At 35.7% G+C, this 25502-nt stretch overlaps 2 protein-coding genes across 5 annotated transcripts in view; both read right to left on the bottom strand.

Moving 5' to 3' along the window:
- Nucleotides 1–18321, bottom strand: part of LOC147285256 (binding protein) — a 35951-nt gene extending 17630 nt beyond the window's left edge. Inside the window, exons 1-19 of one of the 4 annotated variants that reach the window (XM_086245516.1) lie at nt 18210–18321; nt 17411–17635; nt 15379–15442; nt 14189–14420; nt 12210–12386; nt 10967–11287; nt 9421–9643; nt 8521–8589; nt 6508–6969; nt 6012–6336; nt 3805–4260; nt 3131–3289; nt 2847–2996; nt 2435–2590; nt 2195–2236; nt 1676–2020; nt 850–1023; nt 487–647; nt 76–391 (exon numbers count right to left, since the gene is read on the bottom strand). In XM_086245516.1, the coding sequence (XP_086101642.1) occupies nt 76–391; nt 487–647; nt 850–1023; nt 1676–2020; nt 2195–2236; nt 2435–2590; nt 2847–2996; nt 3131–3289; nt 3805–4260; nt 6012–6336; nt 6508–6969; nt 8521–8589; nt 9421–9643; nt 10967–11287; nt 12210–12386; nt 14189–14420; nt 15379–15442; nt 17411–17532 (3954 nt within the window). In that variant the 5' untranslated portion in view covers nt 17533–17635; nt 18210–18321. Of the gene's footprint in view, nt 1–75; nt 392–486; nt 648–849; nt 1024–1675; nt 2021–2194; nt 2237–2434; nt 2591–2846; nt 2997–3130; nt 3290–3804; nt 4261–6011; nt 6337–6507; nt 6970–8520; nt 8590–9420; nt 9644–10961; nt 11288–11770; nt 11795–12209; nt 12387–14188; nt 14421–15378; nt 15443–17410; nt 17636–18209 lie in introns of those variants that run through there. The other 3 variants (XM_086245520.1, XM_086245517.1, XM_086245519.1) reach the window with 3 other exon arrangements.
- On the bottom strand, nt 16114–16665 carry LOC147285257 (cytochrome b; the record flags this gene model as incomplete). The annotated part of the gene is made up of 1 exon (XM_086243817.1): nt 16114–16665. A coding segment is annotated over one exon (552 nt), but the record flags the coding sequence as incomplete, so codon positions are not given.
- Nucleotides 18322–25502: the final 7181 nt, after the last annotated feature.

Genomic DNA, 25502 nt, shown 5'->3' with positions numbered 1-25502 from the left:
ATTAACTTCTTAGAGTTACTTCATAAATGGACAAGAAAAATTATAGAGAACAAGTTTCCAGGAAAACAGGAGAACCTGCGCATTAAGTCCAAAAATAATTTTTGATGCAAGGCCATCTTTGACATCAAGAATTCCACTAAGCACCGAGTTATCATTAGACGATGCAGCTTCATTGTCAAGGAACGAATACATGTAGCTTGGTCCAAGGGAATAGATACCCTGAACTTGTTCAGATGAAATGGCATCATTAAACAAATAAACAGGACCAACCTGACCAAGGAAAGGATGTGAATCTTTTATGGATTCCAGACCAAAATCATTGTCGTACAGGGGTATATCAAATTTTGCACCAATTCTACAACTTGTTAACAATTCATTAACTTTTGCATATCTGAAACAAAAAAGTATGAAAGTCAGGGGTAATATCTGTTATGAGACAAAAGAACAAAATCCAAATGTGAATGAAGAATGGAGATGGCCTCCAACCTGCATCTTTCAGAAGAAACAAGGTCGCCATCCACGTAACACCTCAACAAGCTACCCCCGGAAAATGCTCTTCCAATGCTATGAGTTATACATAAAAAATGCCATTTCTTTCTGGCAATATTTACCTGTAGCTGGACAGATTGTCGCTTCAGATTCATTGACTGGAAAATTCATGAGAGACGTATCATTAGTGGCATGTCAGTGGCAGTAAGCTTAACGGCATAAAATGTGAAGCAAATTAAACCAATGTTAGCAACAAATCAAAGTCTGAACAAAATGTGCAACTAAAATTACATAATTTAACACATTCTCAGTTAGAATATGATTCAAGCACGAGATATGTTCCTCAAGAAATATGTATACCTCATAAAGAAGCTTGTCCTTGGCAAGTGCAGCCATGCACCCTCTTCCATTTTCTGTAAGAAAATTGAAAAGCCCCATCGTTCCACTTCTGGGGAAATTTTCTACCCTAAGCCAACATGAAAAAGAGAAGCCCTTGTAGAGAGGCCACTGCACAGGTGTTTTTATTATGATCCCCTACAAGTAAAATAAAAAATTTTAAAAAAATAAGGGGAGAGAGAGAGAGGATCAGAGAGAAGTCACGACAGAAAAAAAATAAGTTTTTGAAACAAAAGAGAGAGACACCTGCACAGGTGTTTTTATTTCAAAATAAGTTTTTTGAATATATAAGGGTGTGTTGGGTAAAAGTTTAATTTTTGAAACTTGGATCTGGTTGTGAAGAGTAGCTGGGTGAGGATAAATAATTTCTTGGGTTGTAGAATAGAATCATCCTATTCTTATTTTCTTAGTATTGTCATTATAAAGTGTTTATTTTGTTTCTGATTACTTTTTTAATAATAAATATGTAACAGAAAATACAAATATGAATATGAAAATCTAAAAAAAGCAGGAAGGATTTGACTGGAGGCCTAATTCAAAATTATACAAAATTTTATTTATATTTCCTATTTTAACATATAGTATCAAAAGGCCTAACGAGAACTAATTTAAAATAAGTTACAATTTGAAAGACCAAACTGAACTACTACTCCAAAGTATCACTATACTGAACTAATTTAAAACACTACAGAAGCTTACATACAGTTTTGGTATTTAAAGAAGTCATAAAATATTTGAGCTAGAAGTGATTGTTCTTAAACTAGCTTTAAAAGACAGCCGAAGGACTTACAGAATCCTTCCCACTGAAGTCAAAGAAGGCAGTAGGTCCCTTTTCATTTAACATTGACAAAACACTGGACAACAATAGTGAGCAATACTGCTGCTGATTCCCAATTTTCTCACTTCGCAGGAGGGCAAAGATTTTGCGAATGTCCTTCCCAGATGTGCTATGCCCACCAACGACCTGAATTAATTGGGCAATTTTCAAGATGACACTATCATTATCTTCTTGTGAAAACCAATCAAGAAGAAAATTAAGCATTCCTGCCCTGACGCAAGAAGCCCGATTGGAAATGGAATCCTTCAGTAATTGCTGAAACACATCAAGCCCGCTATGCTGCGACGAGTCACTGCTCTGCCCAATCATAAAATAGCAAGTAATGATATAGTAGAACGTAGTTTACAGATCAATAATTCAAAAAAAAAATATATATATATATATAATGCTTTTGTAGAGAAATAAGAAATCCAAATTTGAGGAAATTTGGAGTGTAATAGAAGAGAAGTATAATAGAAATGAATCACCAACCTTCCGCAAAACGCTCAGATAAAGTATAATCACGTCCTCATTCTGCGTGAAAACAAAAGAGAAAAAGAAAAAAAAATTACAAGTGAGATTTAGCACTCAGGCATTCAATTGCATAGGGATATTTGGCATAAATATAAAACTCAAAAATAAGATAATAAATCTGTGGACATTATGGAGAAAGAAAAACCCTGAAAGTGGATATTCCAAATTTTCTGGAAAAGGTTTGTATCATGTAGACACCTTTATTTTAGGGCTTGCTTTCATATCAAACTTTCCATCAACAAGCATATCAAGCAACGCATTCAAAAGTCCTTCACTTGAGCGTGACTGGCAAAACTCCAACAGTAAGCTTTGCAATGTCTGGTATCCCTTGCCTGCAAGAACTCTAAATGTAGCCTGCAAAAATATATTAGCCAGTCAAGAAATACAATTAGCTAGAAACCTAGAATTACGAACAAGAAAAGAAATTGTAACACCCAAAAAAAATGCATATGCTTACATAATAACACCAACATAATTGAGAGCCAAGCAACATAGGAAAGAGGATGACCTTCGCTTTTTTTATAGGAAACAAACATTGTTTAAAAATGGAAAAAAAGAAATACTAGAAAAGACGGACAATATGTCCATCTAGGTTGAAAAATAGAAATACCTTTGAGGCATCATTGCTTGCCAGCAGATAGGTAAGAGTTTGAAGGACATTCAGAACCAACTTTTCTCCACTGGCTTCATCAAGGTTACCATTTAGTAAAGAGACAACATGCAGAAAACACTCTCCATCACGAAACAAGGTCTGATAGTACTGGAAAAAAAAAACAAATTAATGAGACATTGAAGCATCAAACAACCTATAAGCCAATCCACCAATACATATGGAGCAGGCATAAAAAAAATGACTACTGAAAATGAGAATAAAACCAAGGCATAAGATTATACCACAGGATCAATCTGGAGCATATCTCTCATTCCGACTAGTAAATTGATAGATAGTTCTGCAAAGCTTTTTTCCCGTTCCTTTATCTGAGTGAATGCTTCTAAGTATTTAGAACATAACTGCAACTTTGCTTTTTGATCTTCTTCAGATGATGGTATGGTCTGAAATATAATAAAGAAAAATCCAAAGTAGAATTAAAACTTAATCAATTGATAAATTTTAACAGTCAAGAATCTTTGTGGAATATATTGGGGATGATGTGGAGACCTCTTGGGATAAAGTCAAGTTTTAGGCATCATTATGGGCTTCAGTACTGCCAATGTTTAGAGATTTATCATTTTCTGTTATGTTGCTGGATTGGTGAGCTATGGTTGGGTAGGGATCGTCTAGGTCTTTCGAGTTATGTAGGAAGTTGATAGAATTGTACTCTTTGTTTTGTTTTGTTTTCAAAACAAGCGTCTTTGGGGTGGCTTATATTATTTGTAATCAGATGTCAACCAACTAGATGATGGTTGACATCTTGTTCACTGATTCCATGCACCTTGTAACGTGATTTGATATAATAAATTTTGTTCTCACAAAAAAATCAAAACCAAAAACAAAAACAAAAACAAAAAAAAACCTCTAAAAGTCAAGAAACTAGATATCAAATGAACTATAACATATAAAGGAATACCTTCATCAGCTCAAGTATATGCTTAAGCACTTTATCTCGAAAAGCTTCTTCCCAGAATAAATCAAACAAACAACCAATACATTCAGAACTATGCAAAACCAAAGTTCTAGCATCTTCTGCTGTTGAGAAAAATTCCATATAGAGCCCCATTAATGTTTCCATGCATTTGAGCCATCTTTGTGTCATGTCATTTGAATTGGATCTATGATGACTTGGAACTACTTCAATAATGTTACTCTCAGCAGAAGGGCTTAGATTCCTAAACCTTTTTGATTCTTGGGCTTGAATGCAAGCAACTTTAAGCACACGAGGAAATGCATTAACTGCCTTAAAAGAAGCAATAGTTTTCTCGGCTGAAAGCTGTAAGATGCGAAGCAGACTCTTGGCAAGAACACTAGACACTTCAGGATTGCAAGCAGACTGTTCAAGGGCATCTAACAAAGCAGACAATTCAGGCTGCCGTAACACAGAAAAGGAAAGAAGTAAGCAAAGATACAGAAAATTATGATCCAGATATTGATTTGAAGAACTACAACTACTATGAGGAACAAAGCAGAAGCATTGACAATTTTTTCAGCCCTTACATGTATGCCTCCATATTTATATTAAAGCAAAGTTACCAGTTTTCCTATTAATACAAGTTTCTGTTTCCTATCAAAATATATATATATATATATATATATATATATATATACATAGTTACATACATGCATAGAAAGATACATATTCAGCATATTCAGAATAAGCATATCATTCCCCTGTCGAACACAATTTCCTGCATAGGATAAACCACAAAGAACTTGCTATTTCACTTACATCAAGATTTCAGGAGATATCACATCAAGTAATAATGATGCCAAACAATTACCAAGTGAACCTAGAATAAGGAAGAATCAGATTTTGTTCGTTTCTTTGGGCTTCAGTAACTGTAGAATTTAAGGGGCTATCATTCTCTGCTATTTTGATAGACTGAAAAGGTGCTGCGTGTGAATAACTTATTTAGATGCTGTTTTGTTTTGCATAGAGAAACTGCGCCTTGTTTTTGTTTTCTACTTTTGGAAGCTGTACAATTCAGTACTTAGTTGCATTGTTTTGTGGTGACTCCTTGTTGACTGTTTGTATCTTAGTTGATAATAATTAACAAAGTTTCTATGTTCCTCAATTTCTTGGAACAACAACAGAGCAAGAGGTATCAGGGTCTCCAGTTTCCAGGGATCCTGCTGTGACCCTGTGAGGTAGATGTAGGAAGAGTTTTAGTTTTGAGTTGTTTTGTATCAGAATGAAGGTGGACCTCTTGTCCACTGAGCTTTTGTAATTTGTACTATGTTTCTGTGTTTAATAAATTTGTTTATCATAAAAATAAAAAAATAAAAGAAGTATCAGTACCCTGATTTTCACAAGTGCTAGTGCACAATATTCAAGTGAGATTGATAATCATTGTTGGGTCTGTCTCTGAATAATTAAACTTATGGGATGAACAGAAACTTAACATAGTACCATGTCTTTGTTGTAGGTTTGGTCTTGTATTCAAATCCTAGGCCCCCATTTTATAATTCCTTTTCTGCATGTGCAAATCCCGCAATTTAATTACATAAGTGTGTGTGCACACATGAGGGGAAGTATTTGATAGAATGTAAGTGTGTTGTTTTGTTTGTAGTGGTTTCTCAGTGTTATGTTTGTATTTTGGTGTGTTATGTTTTCTGGGTTTCTTGTGGTAGTGGTTTCTCTTTTCCAGTTCTTGTGTCTTGTCTTTGTAGGTTGAGGGTAGTTTCTTTTGTGGACTACTGGCCCACTTCTGATTGTACTCTTTTCCATTTTTTAATATAAAAGTTCTTGTTTCCTATCCAAAAAAAAAAATGTGTGTTGTTGAGTTAAGTTTGATATACATTGTTGACCTCAGTTCATCTCCTGACAGAACTTTTGGGCTACAGAAATTTAGCAACAAACAAATCCAAAACAATATTGCATTCCTTATACCTTTATCAGCCTTCACGAACACCTCATACCCATATCAAACCCTAGAATCGCTTTTTCATCCATACTTAAGTAATATGTTATTTTACTACGGCTATCAGAGCAATAAATCTCTGTATTTATTTACGCTAAATTGCAAGTTCATTTGACCAGTTACATAAAACAAAACATGTAAGTTCAATGAAGAATAAATTTCACAAAAAGCACCTCATCAAGTAAAACGGAGAACCTACCAAGTTATGTGCACTTCCATTAGAAGTTGCAGAGAACTCCACAAATGAAATCACTTCCATTTGGAGAATTTCAATCCCACAAACTTTTGCTTGACAGTTGATGCCATTAGAAGCAGAAAGTATTTCATGTGTCCTTGAGGATTCATTATATGTGCAACACTCTCCAGAAAGGTCCTCAAAAACTGGTCCAAAATAGAAAAAGTTCTCAGAAAATATAAGTTCCCAAATTCCCTCTTCGCGAAATACTTTGAGTGACACGGGGGATGAAACAAGAACCTTCCTAAATGCATTTAACACACAATGCTGCAGAGTATTGACAAAGACCCTGCAGATAATGGACCAACCAAGCAAAAAAAAAAAAAAAAGAGTAAGAGTCATAAGAAAGAGACAGAGAAATTAAACAAGTATATTAAAAAAGAGGTAACATTACTAATAAATAGTGAACATCCAACAAAAGAAACGTAAAATGATACAATGTTCAACATATAACATGCACCTTAAGTGGCTGGGAAATTCATTTTGATTTGAACAGGCCTTAATGCAGGGGAACACTGTAAGAAGAACCCTCATGACCCATTTGATTGAAAGTTCACCATACAATGAAGAAACTGGCACGGAAATTCGACCAGTGGGCACTTCGACATCATGAGATTTAATATCTTCTGAAGCGGGAAGGAAAGAGCAAAATACCCTGCTCAACTTAACAACATAATCACTCCAAAGTTGAGAGTAAGAACCATTGGCAGGAATTGCAACAGAAATCTCTGTTACATGGTTTTTCACAGTATTCTGACTTTCAAAGTCAACCATAGGCATTTGAAAATCATGCTGACAAGACAAATCCTTGGTCTGCTGTTTGTACTCTTGAAGCATGAAAGCAGGTGAACAAAAGCTATTTGCAAATTTTTGAACCCTTCCATTTTCACATAGAAATTGCAAGTTGCTGATGTTCCCAAAGCTGCATACTTGTCAAGGGCATCAATAGTGTTTGTTGCAGATCACTGAGAACATACATGACAAATTTGTGGCACAGATACAAACACCCCCTACTTTTTGATAAACAGTAACTCAGAGAATAATGAAAAGCCAAAACTAAAGCGGACCTTGTTGCGTCAAATGGAAAAATACTGAATAGGCCAGTACTTTCTTTGCACTACAAGGGGCTTAAAATGCAAGGCTCCCTTTATTCGGGCAGACTCCCATGAAACACAAAAAGCATCTAAATCCAACACTTTTTTAGTAACCGAATAAAAAAAAATCCAACACATTTTTTATAAGAAACAAGAACTTTATAAAAAGAGGGAAAACATTTTTTTTTATTTTATAAGAAACATACTTTCATTAAGTTAAAATAAAGGAGTACATTACAGGGGACATGACGTCCACTATAAAGAGGGAAAACATAGTATTGTTACAAAAGGATATGGGAAAGAAGTCTATCAGAAACAAGCCGCCTACAACAAAACCAATGAGGCCACACCAAGGCCAACTAGAAACAAAAGAAAACAATCAGCCACACTTAGTACAAAACATCATACCAATCCAGATGAATCGCACTAAAGGGAACATCCCTAAAGTGCTTTGACGAAGAAGCACACAATGAGGCAAGGAACCTAATCCTGTCCCACAACAAAGTCCACTCTTCTTCCCTATCTTTGAAAGTTGTTTAAAAAATAAATAAAAGTCCACTCTTCTTCCCTCCAAAAAAGATCTCAGTCATCAATAAATAGCAATTTCAAGGAACAACCCACTCCACGCCCAATTCAAGCAACAACCTACTCCAAATATAGACACAAAGTAACAATGTAGCATAATATGCTTGGATGATTCACCCACAGCTCTGCACAAAACACACCAATGCGAAGACAGAGAAGCATAGGATCTCATCCTTTACAGCATATCGCAAGTATTGGTTTTACCATGAGCCACCAACCAAGCAAGAATTTTGAACTTTAGTCGGAACCCCAAGCTTCCAAATTGTCTTATTAGGACCAAAAATGGGATGAACAGGATCATCTAGCATAGACAAGAAAAAGGACTTGCAATAAAAAACCCCGAACCCCGGAAAAACTCCCCTATCAGGACAGACAGGATTCAATGTGATATGACATGTGAGACGTCATGACAGTAAACCCAACACTTAAATTCAACTGTATATGCATCCACACAGCACATATGCATAGAAGGACTCCAAGAAATTCAGTGGGTGCGAACATAAATCCAATAGAAGTAATGCAACATGGATCACATTGTAGACCACACCACAAACAGAGGTGGGACTCAAAAGTGCATGATGCTCCCACCTCTACCAGAGATGTGGTCCAAAAATGTTGTCCAAATAGTTTATTGATCCAATAAACACATAAGGTACACAGAACAAGAATCACAACTTTCATTCATGGAATTGAAAAAAAACAAAAAAAAACAAATCAGGAACTTCATATATCTATTTTTTTGTTTTAGTACAAAAATTTTGATAAATTAACCAACAAAGGACCCGAAAGGATACACAGCCTCTTTGAGAACTTCCAGAGAGAGAACATGGAGCTGGAAAATTTTTAGCAAGGGATTCTCATATCTGCGATGAAATATTAGATATATATCAGAGCATACGGGAGAGAGAGCCAGAAGATCCCCTTCAAACAGAAAATATCCTTTGGAAAAAATGGTTTTAAGTTCTTTCACTCTTAACAAATATGATTAAAGTGCTAGATCTCAAACTGGAAAAAAAATGACACTTAATTGCTAATAAATCTTGCTAACATAAGCAATACTTCAAACATTCTACGTCTATTGCTGTCAAATCCTTTAACCTTAATATAGTTAAGTCCACATAGTAAATCAATTCTGAATAAGTGAAATGTTCGCATGGTAAATCAATTTTAAATAAGCGAAAAGTTATTCTGTTGGTTAAATTACTCCTTGAAAGAACAAAATGAAAGCATAGGAAAATACATTCTACAAATTCCTCCCTTTACAACTGCTTTTGGTGATCACAAATATTTTATATTCAGGTTAAAAAATTACACTATTCACCAAACTTCTTCACCCTTTTTTGCATGATTTACTACTTAATTTTTTGGTAGGGTATGTGAAATTGCTCGCTAACAAAAGTTTGTCTTTTACATGATTTAAAAAATTAAAAGAGAAATATAGGGGTTGACCAGTTACAAACAAGCAATCAATACACCAAACTAGGCCAGATGACCTTGCACTGGATCAAAGAAGGCATAACCCTTCCCACCTTAGAAAGATCCATAAACTGAATCCCTCAAACTTAATAAAACCATAAATCAACGAAATGTTGCTTACTACTATTCATTAACAACTTCAGAAAATTTTAAACAGGTGATAGCACAAGATAAATGAATCTCAAGATGCAAGACCACATGTGAGGAGTAATTATTACCTTTTCTCAACAGTACACGCAGAGTTTTTCAGTATTAGCCCATTATTCAACGGTATTCCAAGACCATCCAACAGAACTTCAAGTCCTCCAATGCTTTTAAAATGATTTTGACCACGAGGGTTCTGAGATAATGTTGAATGAAGAATTCTTAAAGACAAATACAGAAGTGATGTATCCGTCCACTGTTCTTTCATGCTTAACCTTCTGATTACACGCAGCAGTTCTGGGAAAAGATCAAGCTCCGTCATTGAAAATGTAGAAGCAAAGAGGGTTCATGGTTTATAAAAGGCACTACTATAATTTAAATATAAGGAATATCACATACAAATGCCATAAGGAGTGGGGTCTTCAGGGAACTCAAATGCTATCTTAAAGTTTAAAAATGAGGGGAAGGGGTAGAAAAGAGCAGGACCTTGGGAGAATAGGAACTGGGACAAAATAGAAATTTATTCAACTCTTAAAAAAATTTCTTTGTAGTCTATTTCTTTTTTGGGCTGTACTCAGCATTATAGTATTTTCCAAAAGCATATCAAATCAAGGGCCCGTTTGGCACTGCTTCTTAGAAGCGCTTATAATCAGTAGCGCTTTTGTTGGAAGCACTTCTGCTCATAAGCACATATAAACTTTTATAAAAAATTCAAGTATTTCATGCAAAAGCACTTGGAAGTGCTTCTTGAGGAAGCACCTGTCAGGTGCTTCTCAAAAAACCACTTAAAAGCGTTTTTATAACCCAGAAGCACTTTTATTTATTTCTGTCAAACGCAACTAAATGCGCTTTTACTAATCTGAAAGCGCTTTTGCCAATTTTAAAAGCAGTGCCAAACGGGATTTTTTTAATTCATTCACAAGCAACAGCAAGCAAAGAAGGAAAAGAAAGCCAACAATCTGTGAGAGATGAAATAGAATTGAAGGCAGAGAGATACTTAAGTTAAATAATATTTAAAAGAAGAAAAGCACACACACACTTGAGATATAAGCATGTGGAGCATTGTGACCAGTCACAAGGTTTTTTCATTTCAGTATAATGATGGATTAGTTCTAAACAATCATCAGACATTTAAGAAGTTCAGACTGTTTGATATGGTGGTACCAATGAAATTATGAACATTGACTGGATACGATTACGCCATTTTCAAAAACTAGGTTACACAAGGCAAGGACGTGCACATGTATTCAAGAATATATTTAGCACTTTCGATGTATGTCCTTAGCAAAAATAAAATAATACTAATAATAATTTAACAATAATAATAATAAGTGAGCTCAAAGATACAAAAAGTTGTATAAAACAAATATTCAAATTTAAAAAAGAGAGACAAAAAAAATTCATAAATATCAGATTCCATACTTTCTAGAAAAAAATGGAATAAAAAAAAAAAAAGAGGAAAAAATAATCAAATCATGTTTGGAAAATGTCCAAACTGTATCCATGAAATGTCTAAGCTGGTATGACTAAAAAAAATTATTTTTAAGGATCTGGTACTACTTTACGGTGTGTTACCATGTTGAGATGTGATGTATTATAACTAAAAATTGCCTACCTTACCTACTAACCAATTAAGTCCACCAGCTTCCATCACAGACACAACTGCCCTCTGATGCCAACGTAACCTTATTTCACTAGAGGGAACCTTTGAACTGCTAGAAGAGTCAACTGGAGCAGCACCCCTTGAAACAACACCTATAGTATTACTATACAACTGACCTTTGTCATATACATTTGAATTTAAATCAATAAAACTACATATTATTGACACCACATATACAAGTATTTGTTGCAGGAGTCCAGTCCTCTCCACATTAAAGTTAGATGAATTTTCACCAGCAGAAAGTGCCCCACTTATTGTTTTAAGTTGGACAACAACCCCTGAAACAAACAAAAACCACAATGTAAAATTAGCAGCAATTGACACAAGATCAATCATAAAAAAATCATCAAGTCTGGTGGATCAGGTACCTCATGATTCAGAATTTGCACACACAAAAATAAGGTGAGGAGGTGCATCATTTATGGGAAAGGGTCCGCTTTTGGGCCCAATAAAGGATCTCTGTTTCTTCATAATTTAGGGATTCTTCTTTTTCTATTATATTTTCAAAACATGAAGCATCTGTGAGTTAGTGGTTGTAGTTAGGTGATGTAGAATATTTTGCTTGTCAAGGTGCTAATGTTTATAGCTGATGTAGAATTGTTTTTGCTGGTGTCTTGTATCTATCTCTTCTTGAATTTTGGTGGACTCCTTGTTCACCATTTTGTACTCTCATTCTATTAGTAAACATTACTTCTCATAAAAAAAAATGAGAAGAATATTATTCACAAATTTAAAATAAGATGGACGAAATGGAAGTATACATGTGGAGTCTTGGTGGTCCTGTTTCTGTTTTTCTTGTGGCTGTAGGGTGTTTTTCCTCGGTTGTTAGTTTCAAAGTCCTTGATTATGTAGGTTGAGGGTTTCTTCTCTTGTGGACTGCTGCTCCCACTTTTGATTGTATTCTGTTTTCCTATTATTTCAAGTTTCTCGTTTCCTATTAAACAATAAAATAAAATAAAAATTGTTCTATCTCCTTTGTTCCAAAATTAAATAAGAATAAATTTTTGTATAATATTGTATTAGACAATAGATAAAATTAAGGAATATACTAAAACCATATCCTTTTTTCTTTCTCAATATCAGTGCTAAACGAAATCTAATTCCAACAAACAATAAACTTTCAGTATCACTAAATATATTTCTAACAAAATGTGCCATCATAAAAGAAAGTACACTAGAAAATAATAATGGGGAAAATACCTTTCATTAATGCTGTAAGCTTTTGAATCCCACCATAGTATCCAAAAACTCTGCAATTTTGCAATGAACAAGTAACAATCATAAGAGCATCCAGGAGTGGAATCCCATCAGAAATGATATTCAAGATTGTGGAATGGCCGGAGAAGTCTGCTGATGAACGAACTGTACTGGTGTTTACTGGATCAACCATGGGAAAAACAAAAGTAAACAGAACTAACATAGCAAGAAAATGCAATTTGAAGATTATAATTATTAATATGGGAGAAAAAATGGCCATAAGGAAGAAAAAAATTAAGCAAATATAAGTGGTAAATCTCAATGTACCATGAACCAGAGAAAAAGTTCATAAACCCCTTCCAAACCAAGCACACATAAATTTACATCGCCAAAACTTTGAAACAAGATGCTATTAGATGAGGACTGGAACTCAAATAAAAGGTGTGGAATTACAAATTTGTCCCAAAGGCACATCAAAAACTCAGTTTTGCATGAATGCCTACCATGCTGAATTATCAAGTAAAATCAACTCCCAAAACAATAAAATATATGATAAAAGACGGCAATTCAAAAATGAAAGATTTTGAGCATGCCTTGCAGTAGTTAAAACTGCAAGATCCTAAATAAACTCAAATTGAAACAGCTTTTCCAGCAAGGTGCAACCATCCCAAGAGCTTCTTTTTGAAAATAAAGATACATTTATTAACACAACACAAGATCAGTGGATAAGATATCCACCACTAATTACAATGTAGAACCTATAGTAAGTAGCCCATTCCTATCAATACAAACACAATATTCAAAACTAATGAACAGCTGCCTTCCGGTCTAATAATATATCAGACCAGAAAACAGCCTCAGTTTTCATAAATTGCCCTAACACAGAAGCCCAAACAGCCTCAGTTTTCATAAATTGCCCTAACACAGAAGCCCAAACAGCCTCAGTGTTCATATATAATAATAATAAGGGAAAAATTTAGCTATGCCCCCTGAACTTTGACCCTCGTTCTCCTTTGGACCCTGAATTTTTTTGTGCCAAATTGATCCTTGAACTTTATATTTGTGTCAAATAGCCTTTGTCGTCAGCTCCATCAAGAATTCTGTCAAAAAATTGTCACGTGGCACGCACGTGACCACTTTTAACGGCTATTTTTATCAACTCCAATTCTAATTGACTCCACCCACATGACCACAGTTATAGGGCTATTTTCGTCAACCCCCAACTCTATTTGACTATTATTATTGAACTGACAAAAATAGCCCTGTAAAAGTGGTCTAACCATCTTTTGACAAAATTCTTGACTGAGCTTACGGCAAGGACTATTTTGACACAAATATAAAGAGGGATCGATTTAACACCAAAAAAAAAATCAGGGACCAAAAGAGGAACGAGGGTCAAAGTTTGTGGGGCATAGCTAAATTATTCCCTAATAATAGTAATAATAATAATAAATTTAAAAACTTAAAAAATAGAAGTATATTGATTAGATTTAAGAAACACGCAATAACTACCTCAAGGATGACCTAATATCATTTTTCTGGAAAGAAGATTGGGAACCATGAAGTTGATTTCCAAGGTTCTTACTCAACTCAACGGAAAGCTATAGTAAACTGTGGAGTTTACTATAGATTTGTATTTTATTGGACTCCTTGTTCACTGTTTTTACTCTTTTTTTTTTATTAATGAAAGTTATGTTTCTCATAAGAAAAATGAAATCTAACGTCCCTGCTCAACTTGAGTAGAAAAAGTGTCATTTTCATAGAATTTAAAAAAAAAAAAAATACTAATCTCCAAAATTGGGCTCTTAATATTTGGCTAATCAAGAAGACCATTATTGATTAGATTTAAAAGGGATATCAAGCATGTGGCCAAAAGAGCTCATAGATAAAGAAAGAAATTCTGTTTCGCAAAAACCATTTAATGCAGCAATACAGGCACACCAAATCAATTTGCTAAACAGCAAACATGAAGTTCAACTTACACTCTGCAACCATAGCAGTTAATTGCGTAATCTCTTCAGTAAATATTAAAATGACCTCTGCAGGATGTCCAGCAAAGCAGCCAATAACATCATCAGAATGTGATGAATGCTCTGCAGGTTGGTTGGTAGTTGAAGCAGCATCTGACATTTGGCCAAAATTTACTGGTTCCCAGTTCTTGTATACAACTAGAAACTGCTTGAGAAAAACATGAAACAGCCTCCTCTTTTCCACCTACATATATTGAGTGAACAAAATAAAATATCACAAAATTACAGGGATAGGACAACTACAGCTCACAAGGAACATGAAAAGTTAGTATTGTCATTCACTATCATCAAATCATTTTCCTTCATATTCATTTGATGGACTACTGATGTTTTGATCATGGTATTATTTTCTGTTCATTTTTGTCTGATGTTTTTTTTTTTTTTTTTGTAAAGAAACAGATACTTTTATTATAGATAAACATCCAAATACATATCGTGGAAAAGGCGTCCACAACAACAGAACCTCTTACACCAAGGAAAGCCACCCCCTAAATCAAAACACTACAAACCTCTAAACTAGGACATTAACATACAGCAGCTTTCAAACCTATCATTATAGCAGAAAAAGAAATCCCCCTAAAATCTGAAGATATGGATGCCCACAATGCCGACCAAAACCTGATCCTCTCCCCACACCTAGGCCACCAACCCAAACAATGGAAACCTTTCCTTGTCTTTTAGAAAACAAAAAAGAAGCAAATAAGAAAAAGAAAGAATTTCTATTTTTTTCATTCAAGAAAGAGAACTAGCAGCAAGCTTGGGTGTAAAAAGTTAGTTTACATAATTTGATAAGCTTCAGATGAAGGGAGTTAATCCTCAAAAACTGGGCAAGTGACAGAAGATGATGCATTTTCTGGACCTATTGTGTGTTACAAGCTTGATCATCACCTCATGGTTCAACTATATATTTAAAACGTTTCCCGAACGCTATCTAGCTTCATGAAGGTTAGGTTATCACTCTTTTCTTCTGAACATGTAATATACATATCATCATGGTTAGAAAAACTAAATATGGCTCTAAAAGAAAATGCTTTTACATAATAAAAAAAAAAAAAAAACTGCAAGAAGCCTCTATGAAGCTAGAGAACCTTGAAGAAATTTAGGATAAAGAATTTGAGAAAGTACTAAACTTTCAACCATACCTTATCAACAGCTTTTTCATATCTAGCCCAAAGTATATTTAGGACAGCCTCATCTCCAATTTCACTGTAAAAAAACAGGCCAAGTCATCAAAATGCCCATCCCAAAATAGTAAATTCTGCACATTGATGCCCACAAGATAGTGTAACAAAAGGAATGTCTAACAGCTGAAGAAAAAAAAAAAAGGGCAGCACAAGGCTTACCAAGTGAACAACAAATAATGGAAAACATCTTACTTTCAAAAGATATAGGTCACACATAAAAGTAAATCAGACACCATAAATTTAACATGTATTGTCTTCCTTGATTTACAGTACCACACAACACTTGCCTACACTGTGCATTGTGTAGTTGAACTGCAAATAACCATTAGTATGGTTGAAAGTTTAGTACTTTCTCAAAGTTTCTAGAGGGAGATTTACCATTATTCAGCCAGTATTAAGTATGACTTTATTTATTTTACGTTCATTTTTACAATGTTGGGAAAAGTAGTTAATTTATGTTCATTTTTAGAATTTTGGGAAAAGTAGCTAAGGTTTAGAAAAATTAGAGAGAGATTATTGGGGAGGAGAGTGGAGAGGGGGGAAATGAACATTTAATTAATTGGGATCTTGGGCAGAAATCAAAAGAGAAAAGTGAGTTAGCTCTTGGGAATTTAGTGAAATTGAATAGGGAATTACTTGTTCAGTGGCCGTAGAGATTCTCACTTGAGCAATACTGCTCATGGTGTTCTGTCATTACTCATTAGTAGCATAAAAAATCCAAATGGAAGAAAAGATAGCAAAAGCTACCCAACCTACTAGATCCTTTACATAAAAATAAGGGTAAAAAGAAATTTTATCCATCTCTGAATGTACACCCAATGGATTATTTGATCCATATTGATGCAATGCGGCCAGATGAAGAAGACTGGCGCCTACTAAAATAAAGGGGAGTAAATGATGAAGACTAAAAAAACGATTGAAGGTGGCATTGTCCACGGAGAAACCGACCCAAAGCCAAGTCACTATGGTATCCCCTACTACAGGTATGGCGCTAGCTAAGCTTGTAATTACTGTAGCTCCCCAAAAGCTCATCTGACCCCAAGGTAGTACGTATCCTGTAAAAGCTGTCACAATCATTAATAGGAAGATTACAACTCCGAGACACCGAACAAATTCCCTAGGACTGCTATAACTCGCATGATATAGACCGCGAAAAATATGAAGGTGAACCACAATGAGAAACATACTTGCCCCATTGGCATGCATATAACGGAGCAACCAACCCCCTTCAACATCTCTCATAATGTGTTAGTTGGATCCAATCTAATAGGTGGGGATTCTCAGGAATGGAAATTTTTGACACGACTCGAAAATAAGCAATTTTTCCCACATGGCATATTCCTGGAGTTCTCTATCATTTAGATTTTTAAGGAACAGAAGGTTCCAAGAACTAACACCAAGAGAAGAAAACGAAGCTAAAGAATATATTGGCGTCAAGTATTTAAATAATCACCAGATGGAAGATCCTATGGAAGTCTTTCTACTAATTAATCTTCTCTTCCAAACTCTAACGAATTCATTCTCCATATATCAGTGTGATCAACACGTTTCTTCGACGGTTCGATCTTTACATAGCTTTAGCCTTCATGTGGACTCTTTAATCAGTAGAATACTATGATTTATACCTAAGACCTATCTCAGACCCACCTCATTCCCAACTCATCCCTTTACCAACTGAGTCAAGGCCCAGAGGCTAGCTGTAGGTGCACTTTTTGTCAATAAGGAAGAGAACAAAATATTCTCAGCAATTTTAGTTTTTTCCAAAGACTAAAATATTTAAATTATCCAAAATTAACTAAGCTCCTTCCAAATATTACTGAAATCATGCATTGATAATTAAACACATTAGTCCTTTTAGTACAACAGTTTAAACTCCTTTACTGTACAAACTAATATAACAACCATCTAAACCGAAAGCACAAAACCACAGTTTATAAATATCTAACATGCCAGAGTAAAACAATTAGTAATCATAGCCAAGCATAAGTACCTGAAGCGGATCTTCGGACCAGGGGGAGAGAGCCTCTGAGCTTGCGAACTTGGGGCAGAATCTCCATCTTGGCCACTGGAAGTCCTTCGAATAAGGTCAGCAACACCCTTGACAATATTCATGCTTCCTCACCGCCAAGATTTATATGTACATCAATACTTCATAATCCGATAATTAGGATGCAAATGGTAATTCCATCCCATCACCTTCACCCAATTCTCCTTTCTATTGAATAATCGTGAATCATCATTAAGTTAGCAAAATTGACATATACACTTCAAAACATTGAAAGCTAACTAGAAATAATTCACACATTTTTTAACAACTACAAAATGACTAGAAATTTTGGTTCCACAAAGAATTAACAATGACACGAGCTCAGTTAAGTTTCACTCAGTAAATAGGCTTGCTAGAGTTGACTTTCTTTCTCTTAGGAAACATACAACAAAATATTCTAAAACCTCCAGCTCATTCTCCATTCCTTCCCTTCAGTTCTTCGAAAACAAACAGAAACACTATCCGACTATCAATAAACTAACACTTCATAACAAGAGCAACCTAAATTTAAATCAAATAAGCTGCGAATAAATAAAAAATGAAAATAAAAAACACAAACACACGCATTATTCAGGAAATATTTGAAATATCAGATAAAAACGAAAGCAGATGAAGATTGATCACTTTGAGAAAAATAATTACGAAGAAAATAGCAATAATTGGATCAACGACGAACATTCGAACTCTCTGGTCGAATTGTTTTTATTAATTGAAGGAATTCGAGGAAGGAAATGATGAGGACCTGATCGGATCGCAGGGTCCGAAATAAATGGTTCGAATGAATTCTAGGGTTTCTGATTGGAGATCTGAGCCTGAAATCCTTGGGAGCTCTTTTCCTCTTCAATGGCGTCAGTGTAGAATCGAAGTTAAAAAAAGGAGTAAGAGAAGAAAGAAGAGTAAATATAAACCCCCAAAGTACACGTTAATTTCAAGATTGCCCCTACTGCTGGGGTGGTTGGTAATATGAGAGTCGAAAATAAGCGGAAGACAAAACGATTTTACCGGATTTTTATTACCGCGAAACGTCGTTTCTTGTCGTTTGAATCGACACGGTGTCGTTTAAGAGAGGATTTTTCTTTTGCATTAAACTTATGAAAAAGTGGACAAGGAATAAAGAAGAAATCTGATATCTGATTTGAGAACTGGACCGTTAGGTCTTATCCTTCGTGCGCAAGGACTTCATTTGAGTGCTGCTATTTGCACACCTCTAATTTTCTCTTTGCACACACTTTTCTCTTACACACCCCTTCTTAATTTGTCAAACATAAAATTTCTTTTTTACACACCCCTATTATGACCAAAATACCCCAATTTCACAAATATGTCTAAATTTCTCTTTACACACCCTCTCAACCCAAACATTACACACCCCCACAAACACACACCCCCACAAACACATCTACACTACACACCCCCCTACCTCACCCCATCTCACCTCACAGCCACAGCCACCATTGCCGACACACCCCCACAGCCACCATTGCCGACACCCACCATTGCCCCGACACCCACCATTGCCGACACCCATCTCCGGCTTCATCACCACCGTCATCGCCGTCGTCAGCACCGCCGTGAACTCCATCAGTGGCCTCATCAAATTTCTGCCACTCCTATCCCCACCACAGCTCTAATATTCAGTGAGTTTCTCAAATACATTAGTTGTAAATGTAAATCTAATACTTTTTTATCTAATTTGAATTAGTTAATCCATCCCAAATACCTTTTTCGTCTGTTTTACTAGATTTGTAGGGAGGATTTCGGGTTTTGGAGTGAGCATTTTCGGGGTTCCTCCATTTTCTGATTTCGCAGCTCGTTCGGCACTGGTCTGCCGAACGAATTCATTTTATTCGGCAGTCATCTACCGAACTAAATGAATTGGTTCGGCAGTACCCTACCGAACGAATGTAAAATCAGAAAATGCCCATATTTTGGTTCGACAGGTGACTGCCGAACAATGAATATTGGTTCGGTGGTTACCTGCCGAACAAATTGAATTAGTTCGGCAGCACGTTACCGAACGAATGGAAAATTTCGAATTTCCCTATTTTGGTTCGACAGCCATCTGCCGAATGGTGGAACTGTGTTCGACAGTCAACTGCCGAACAGTTTCACTTTGCTCGGCAGTTGACTGCCGAACCACCTGTGTTGAAATTTTTTTTTATTTTTTAGCTTTTAAAAAATCATATATTTGCTAAAACAATTTTCAATTTCTTGTTTGAAATTATAGGTTAGGACAGAAGAAGAATCAGACGTGGTGCATCTTCATCTAGAGAGGAAGTCCCCGATGTTGCCGATGATATGCAAAGAACACGACCCACAGCATCTGGGCGAAGAAGGCTAGTACATGCACGAGCTAGTCGTGAGGCAGTTCCTGAACAAGCTGAAGTTCCGGTTGAGGATTACAATGAGGATAATCCCAATGAGCTTGCTGAGCCTTTCCCGGGAGGTCCCATTGACACGTCCCTGCTGAGGAGTTATGGAACTCACGTAGCTGCTGAAATTTGGAACAACGAGGTATGATCTTTAACAGTTGGTATTTTATTCTTGTGCAACTTGCAGTAATAATGAGTGAATTTCTTTGGTTATGTTTGAATTAGGAACGGGAGCTTTTGAGGTGCATGTCCAAAACCACCAAGCTTCGTGAGTGGAAGTTGTGGGCCAGAACAGATAATGACCGGTTGAAGGGATATGTCCTTAATTCTGGGTTGACATCACTGGTGCAGTGTTCTTATCGTACGGTTGACAAAGTGTTGGTGTCCGCTTTTGTTGAGAGGTGGCATCCGGAGACCAATACATTCCACCTGCCTTTTGGTGAGATGACCATCACACTAGATGATGTAGCCAACATTTTAGGCATTCCGGTTGGTGGTGCACCAGTGGCTACACTTGTGGAGGATAACATTACTTGTGAATATCTACTAACTGCATATTTAGGAGTTAGTGGGGATCAGGCATCAGAGCAGTTGATGGACTTTGGTGGTGAGTACGTACGATTAGAGTGGTTACGTACGTGCTTTAGTGATGTCACTGATGCCGACTCTGAGCATGAAATCCAATGTGCAGCCCGGGCGTATCTGTTGTATTTATTGGGTTGTACCCTGTTTGTAGATAAGACTGGCACAAGGGTACAAGTGCAATATCTCAGACTGCTCACTAATCTAGACACCGTTAGCCATTATGCATGGGGCGCTGGATGCCTAGCATGGTTGTTTAGGCAGTTTGGATTTGCCTCTCGAGCTGGTGTCAAACAAATCGGCGGATATATGACACTGATAGAGGCTTGGGTGTACGAGCACATGCACACCATTTTCGGTCCATCGTACGATATGAATTATTCCGAGAATACCCCTCGTGCGCTCCGCTGGACTCCAAGGCGGGATGGTGGCAGTGATCTTGAAGCAGTGCAAAGAATACGGCAACGACTTGATGTTTTGTCGGCTGACGAGGTAGATTTGTAATTTACAATTATTTTTATAAATTTAGGATTATATTATGTTTTCAACTATATAATGTTATTGTTTTTTTTCAGGTTATTTGGGAACCATACAAATCCCAAAGACAAGCACACCCATTGCCAGCTATAGCATTCTTCACAGGGATGATAAGGTGTTTTGATGTTGTTGAGCCTTATTGTCCCGAGAGAGTACTTAGGCAGTTTGGGAGGGTACAGACGATCCCCACTCTCTGTTTCAGATAATCTCCCCACAAATGAATGTCCTTCACCAGTAACTAAAACTCTATGGTTATGCACTCCACATACCACACTTAGCATCCATTCATCCTCATTACCAGTTTGCACACCCTTTAATGAGAAGGGGCATCCACATCTTTTTGTAGTAGAGTCCCTACCATCCTTAGGACGTTTTACTATACAACTATCAGCATCATACTTGGATGGCCTATAGTGACCACTTCGTTCGCAACCAAGGAACACTCTAGCTTTCTTCTTCCCCACCCCTGCTGTATTAGACCTCATTATGACAATGACTATGTTGTTCGTCCTTCCTTGTGCACGTGCCCAGCTAACCAATGCATCCCTCGAATGAAATATCTACACATATGTAATTTACATTATTCACATTTCAACTACATTTGCAACATATATTTCCCAAATAACAAATTCATACCTCGTTTGTTGTGAATTCATTACTATAGTCACGTGAGTATTCGGTCAAAACCTTGGCCTCGACCTCGACCTCGACCTCGGCCCCAATGTAGTCCTCAACCTTGCTGTTTCGAGTAGAAGCACCACCATATTGCTCAGTCGGTTCATCATCCTACACATAAAACATGAAAATAATGTCAAAACAGTATGTTCGGTAGAAGGTTACCGAACTTAATGAATCTGTTCGGTAGAAGCTTACCGAACGAAATCATATTGTTCGGTAGTAATCTACCGAACCAATAACCTTAGTTCGACAGTTGACTACCGAACAATATCGATTTTTGTAAACAAAATACTTCATTCGACAGATGTCTTCCGAATATATGTATAATGTTCGGCATGTGTCTGTCGAAATTTATAAGTTCATTCGGCAAACAGTCACCGAATGAGATTTTTTAAATTTTTTTGTAATTTTCATTCGACAGCTAACCACCGAATATGTTAGTTGTGTTCGGTAGTCATCTGTCGAACAATGCAGAAACGTTCGGTACTGGTTCGCCGAATGAACCGCGAACAGGAAATGAAAAAGACGAAAAAAAACCCAAAAAATTACGATCATACCTCGTCGGAAGGCGAATAAGGGACGAGTGAAGGCTCCATTCATGAAAATGAAGACTTATTTGCCAAAATGGGTAAACACTTTCAATGAGGAAAAATGAAAACTTAGGGTTTAATGGAGGAAAAATGAAGAGAAGAGGTTATGAGAGGAGGGGGTGTGCAATGAGAGTTTTAGGATTATTTTGGCTGAGGTTTAAGAGTGTTGGGTGGGGTGTGTAAGAGTGTTGGGAGGGGTGTGTAAGGAGAGTTTTTTTTTTTTCAAATAATAAAGGTTGTCCTTTTTGGTCTTTTATCTTTGTGTCAATTAAGTAATTTCACAAATTAGGTTGTTAGGGGTGTGCAAAGAGAAAATTAGGGGTGTGCAAATAGCAGCACTCCTTCATTTATGATGCCAAAAGGATTCCACGTGCAACGCATTTCATGTGTTAAAAAATGAATGTAGTAATAATAGAAAAAATAGAAATTTATTTGAAACTACAATTGTGTAATTGGATTAAGAAATTGAATTTGGTATTTTATTAAAAGTTTGGATTTGAAAATGATAATATTTTATTTTAGCAAATATTTTTTGAGTCATTGGGTGGGGGAGTTTGTGCTTGGCTATCGAATACTGTTATCTTATTCGTCATACCACTACCGACATAAATAAGCCATGAACCCCGTTAATTTGCAAAAATCACAAATCTTTATTTTAAAATTCATACAAAACATCAAATTTAACAACAAATAGCAACAATTAATTACTTAATCATATAAATTGTGGTAGATTTTCATAATCAATCTGAAAATTGATGGAAATATGGGATTACCTTCAATGTTTGGTGGGTGGTCCGGCGATCGGATGCTTGCACTGAAGCTGGGCCCTAGCGCCAACGGTGGTTGTTTGCCCTTTGACGGGGAGTAGTGCCTTATCTTGCTTTAGTTTTCCATTGTTGGGTATAGTGGATGTGGGGGAGAATGAGATGGGGGAGGATGAGATGTTGCCTGTTGGGTATTGTGAGCAAATCTAATGTTAGTGTAGGGGTTAACAAACATGGCATAATTGGAAAGTTGGTAGGGTATAGTGAGTAGATGAAAAAAATATAAAGTCAATGTAGAGTTTAGTGAGCATGTAGGGTAAGGAGAGCAAATTTTTGGATACATATGGAATTTCCCAAAAAATGTACTCTTGTATTTTCCATTTGGGCTAGCATGTGCTGTCTTTCCAACAACTTCGGCCCATTTCTTTGAGATATGTTCCCTTTGGTGTTCTTCATTTATATGATCTGACCGAGTTTTTTGATTCCGTTTCTTTTGTTGTGGGCTTTTTCTCTTCTGTTGCTTTGTATTCGGACTTGTTACAGTCCTTTCTTGTTTTGGGCCTGCTTGTTTCTTGTTGGCTTTCCAGAAGAACAAATGGGCAGGAGCTTTATTTTTTTTTATTTTTTCCAATTATCTTGGACAAAATTTATATTAAAAATTCCAGATTTGTATGGTAGTGGTTCTGATGAGTGATGGCACAAGAGTCCATTAAATTATTGGTATCATTGGCTTGGATTTGAAGAAAGTTAGTGAAATTATATGCATTATATATATGATGTGCTTTCCTCTTTTGTGGTGCACACAGAGCAAGCAGTGCATGAGATCTACTCTGCCACCCATTTCTTTAAACAGAAACGTGCTTTTTTTAACTAGAAAATGAGCTCAGCAAAGCTTGTTTTGCCTCCCAAAAGCAGTCACTTTCATGTGCAAGTGAGGGGTTATTTTAAGCAAATCATCATCAGCTCACTTGGTTTTTTTTTGGTCGAAAGCATCAGCTCACTTGGTTGGAACACCTAATTAATGACCAATGGGGTCAGAGGCAGTAGAATTTGTTTATGTTTTGAGTAATTTCATGGTTCTACAGTCTACTAAAACTTGTTTATTCTTGTGTTTAGATAAGGACCACATTCTCCTCTCATTAGTTTAAACGCCAATGAGCAGGGCTTAAGTTTAGTGCATTGTATTCCGCGCATAAGCCAATCCACTAAATATGATATTAATTATCGTCAATCTATGTATACCAACTTTGGATTTTTTATGTTTAATTTTTCTTATTAACAATATTATTGTTGTAACGACACAAGGCATTCTCCAAAAGTCTTAGTTAAATTGACTTTTGAATTTCTTGACATTTCTTAAGTATTCTAAAATTCACCAGCACATTACCAATGTGAAATTTAATGGTTTCACAATTGTTTTGTAATCATATATACCTATAATGTTATATTCATTTACGTACTAATATAAAATGAGATATTAGAGATTTGGTATAACTTTTAAAAACTCAAGTATGTCATTTTTCAAAAAAGAAAAACTTTACAAAATAAATAATTTAATGTAAGAGAATAAAGTCGTAAAGTAAGATAATTAATATTTTTTCAAGATATGCCCTATTTTATGCACGATAGATCTATAGAAGTATAATATTGTTAAAAGAACTAAAGAAGTATCTTTGTTAATATAAGAAATTTCCATTATTCTAGCTTATTACTTTTAAGCACTTTTGATAATAAACTTAAACTCCAAAATTAACGTGTTCTTAAAATCTATGCCCATTTGCATGTAAAGACAATTGAGATACTCAAGCACCAGGCATTCGGAGTGTGTGGATCCATATTTTTGTCGATTGTAATTGTTATTGTTTTGGTACAAATTGTAAGTGTTATTCAGTTACGTCGTTAAGATAATAGTTACATAAGTATATTTATTACATGTTATATATAAAATAAAATTAATAGTATTAATTAATACACAAAAAGTCCAACAAAAAACAAACATATGCAAAACATGGATATATATATATACATGCTCCTTCTATTGAGGTATACCTCAACTTATTTATGTTGAGATATACTCTATTGGGGCCCACACAAGTCGTTTTGTGTCGATCCGAACCGTTCGCAAGGATCATCTTTATTGATAGATCATCCTTGCAAAAAATTAGCCAAATCGGAAATCATTTGCCTATTTAACTTTGATCGAACAAATTAACGGTTTCATCGAAAATATTTGGTTCGTCCATTTATTTGATCAAAGTTAGATAGTCAAATGATTTCCGATTTGACTAATTTTTTGCAAAGATAATCTATCAATGAAGATGTAAAAATTGAACGATTCGGATCGACACAAAACGACTCGTGTGGGCCCCTATAGAGTATACCTCAACATAAATAAGTTGAGGTATAACTCAATAGAAGGAGCATGTATATATATATATATATATATATAGTGATACGCGCATAAGATAAGAAAAACTGAAAACCAAAAACAATTTCAAATAGTTTTTTCTCC

This window comes from Dryas octopetala, chromosome 5 (assembly GCF_963921425.1).
Source record: "Dryas octopetala chromosome 5, drDryOcto1.1, whole genome shotgun sequence".
Taxonomy (NCBI): Eukaryota; Viridiplantae; Streptophyta; class Magnoliopsida; order Rosales; family Rosaceae; genus Dryas; species Dryas octopetala.
The sequence above is the reverse complement of the archived record's forward strand: the minus strand, read 5'-3'. Positions and strand labels throughout refer to the sequence as shown.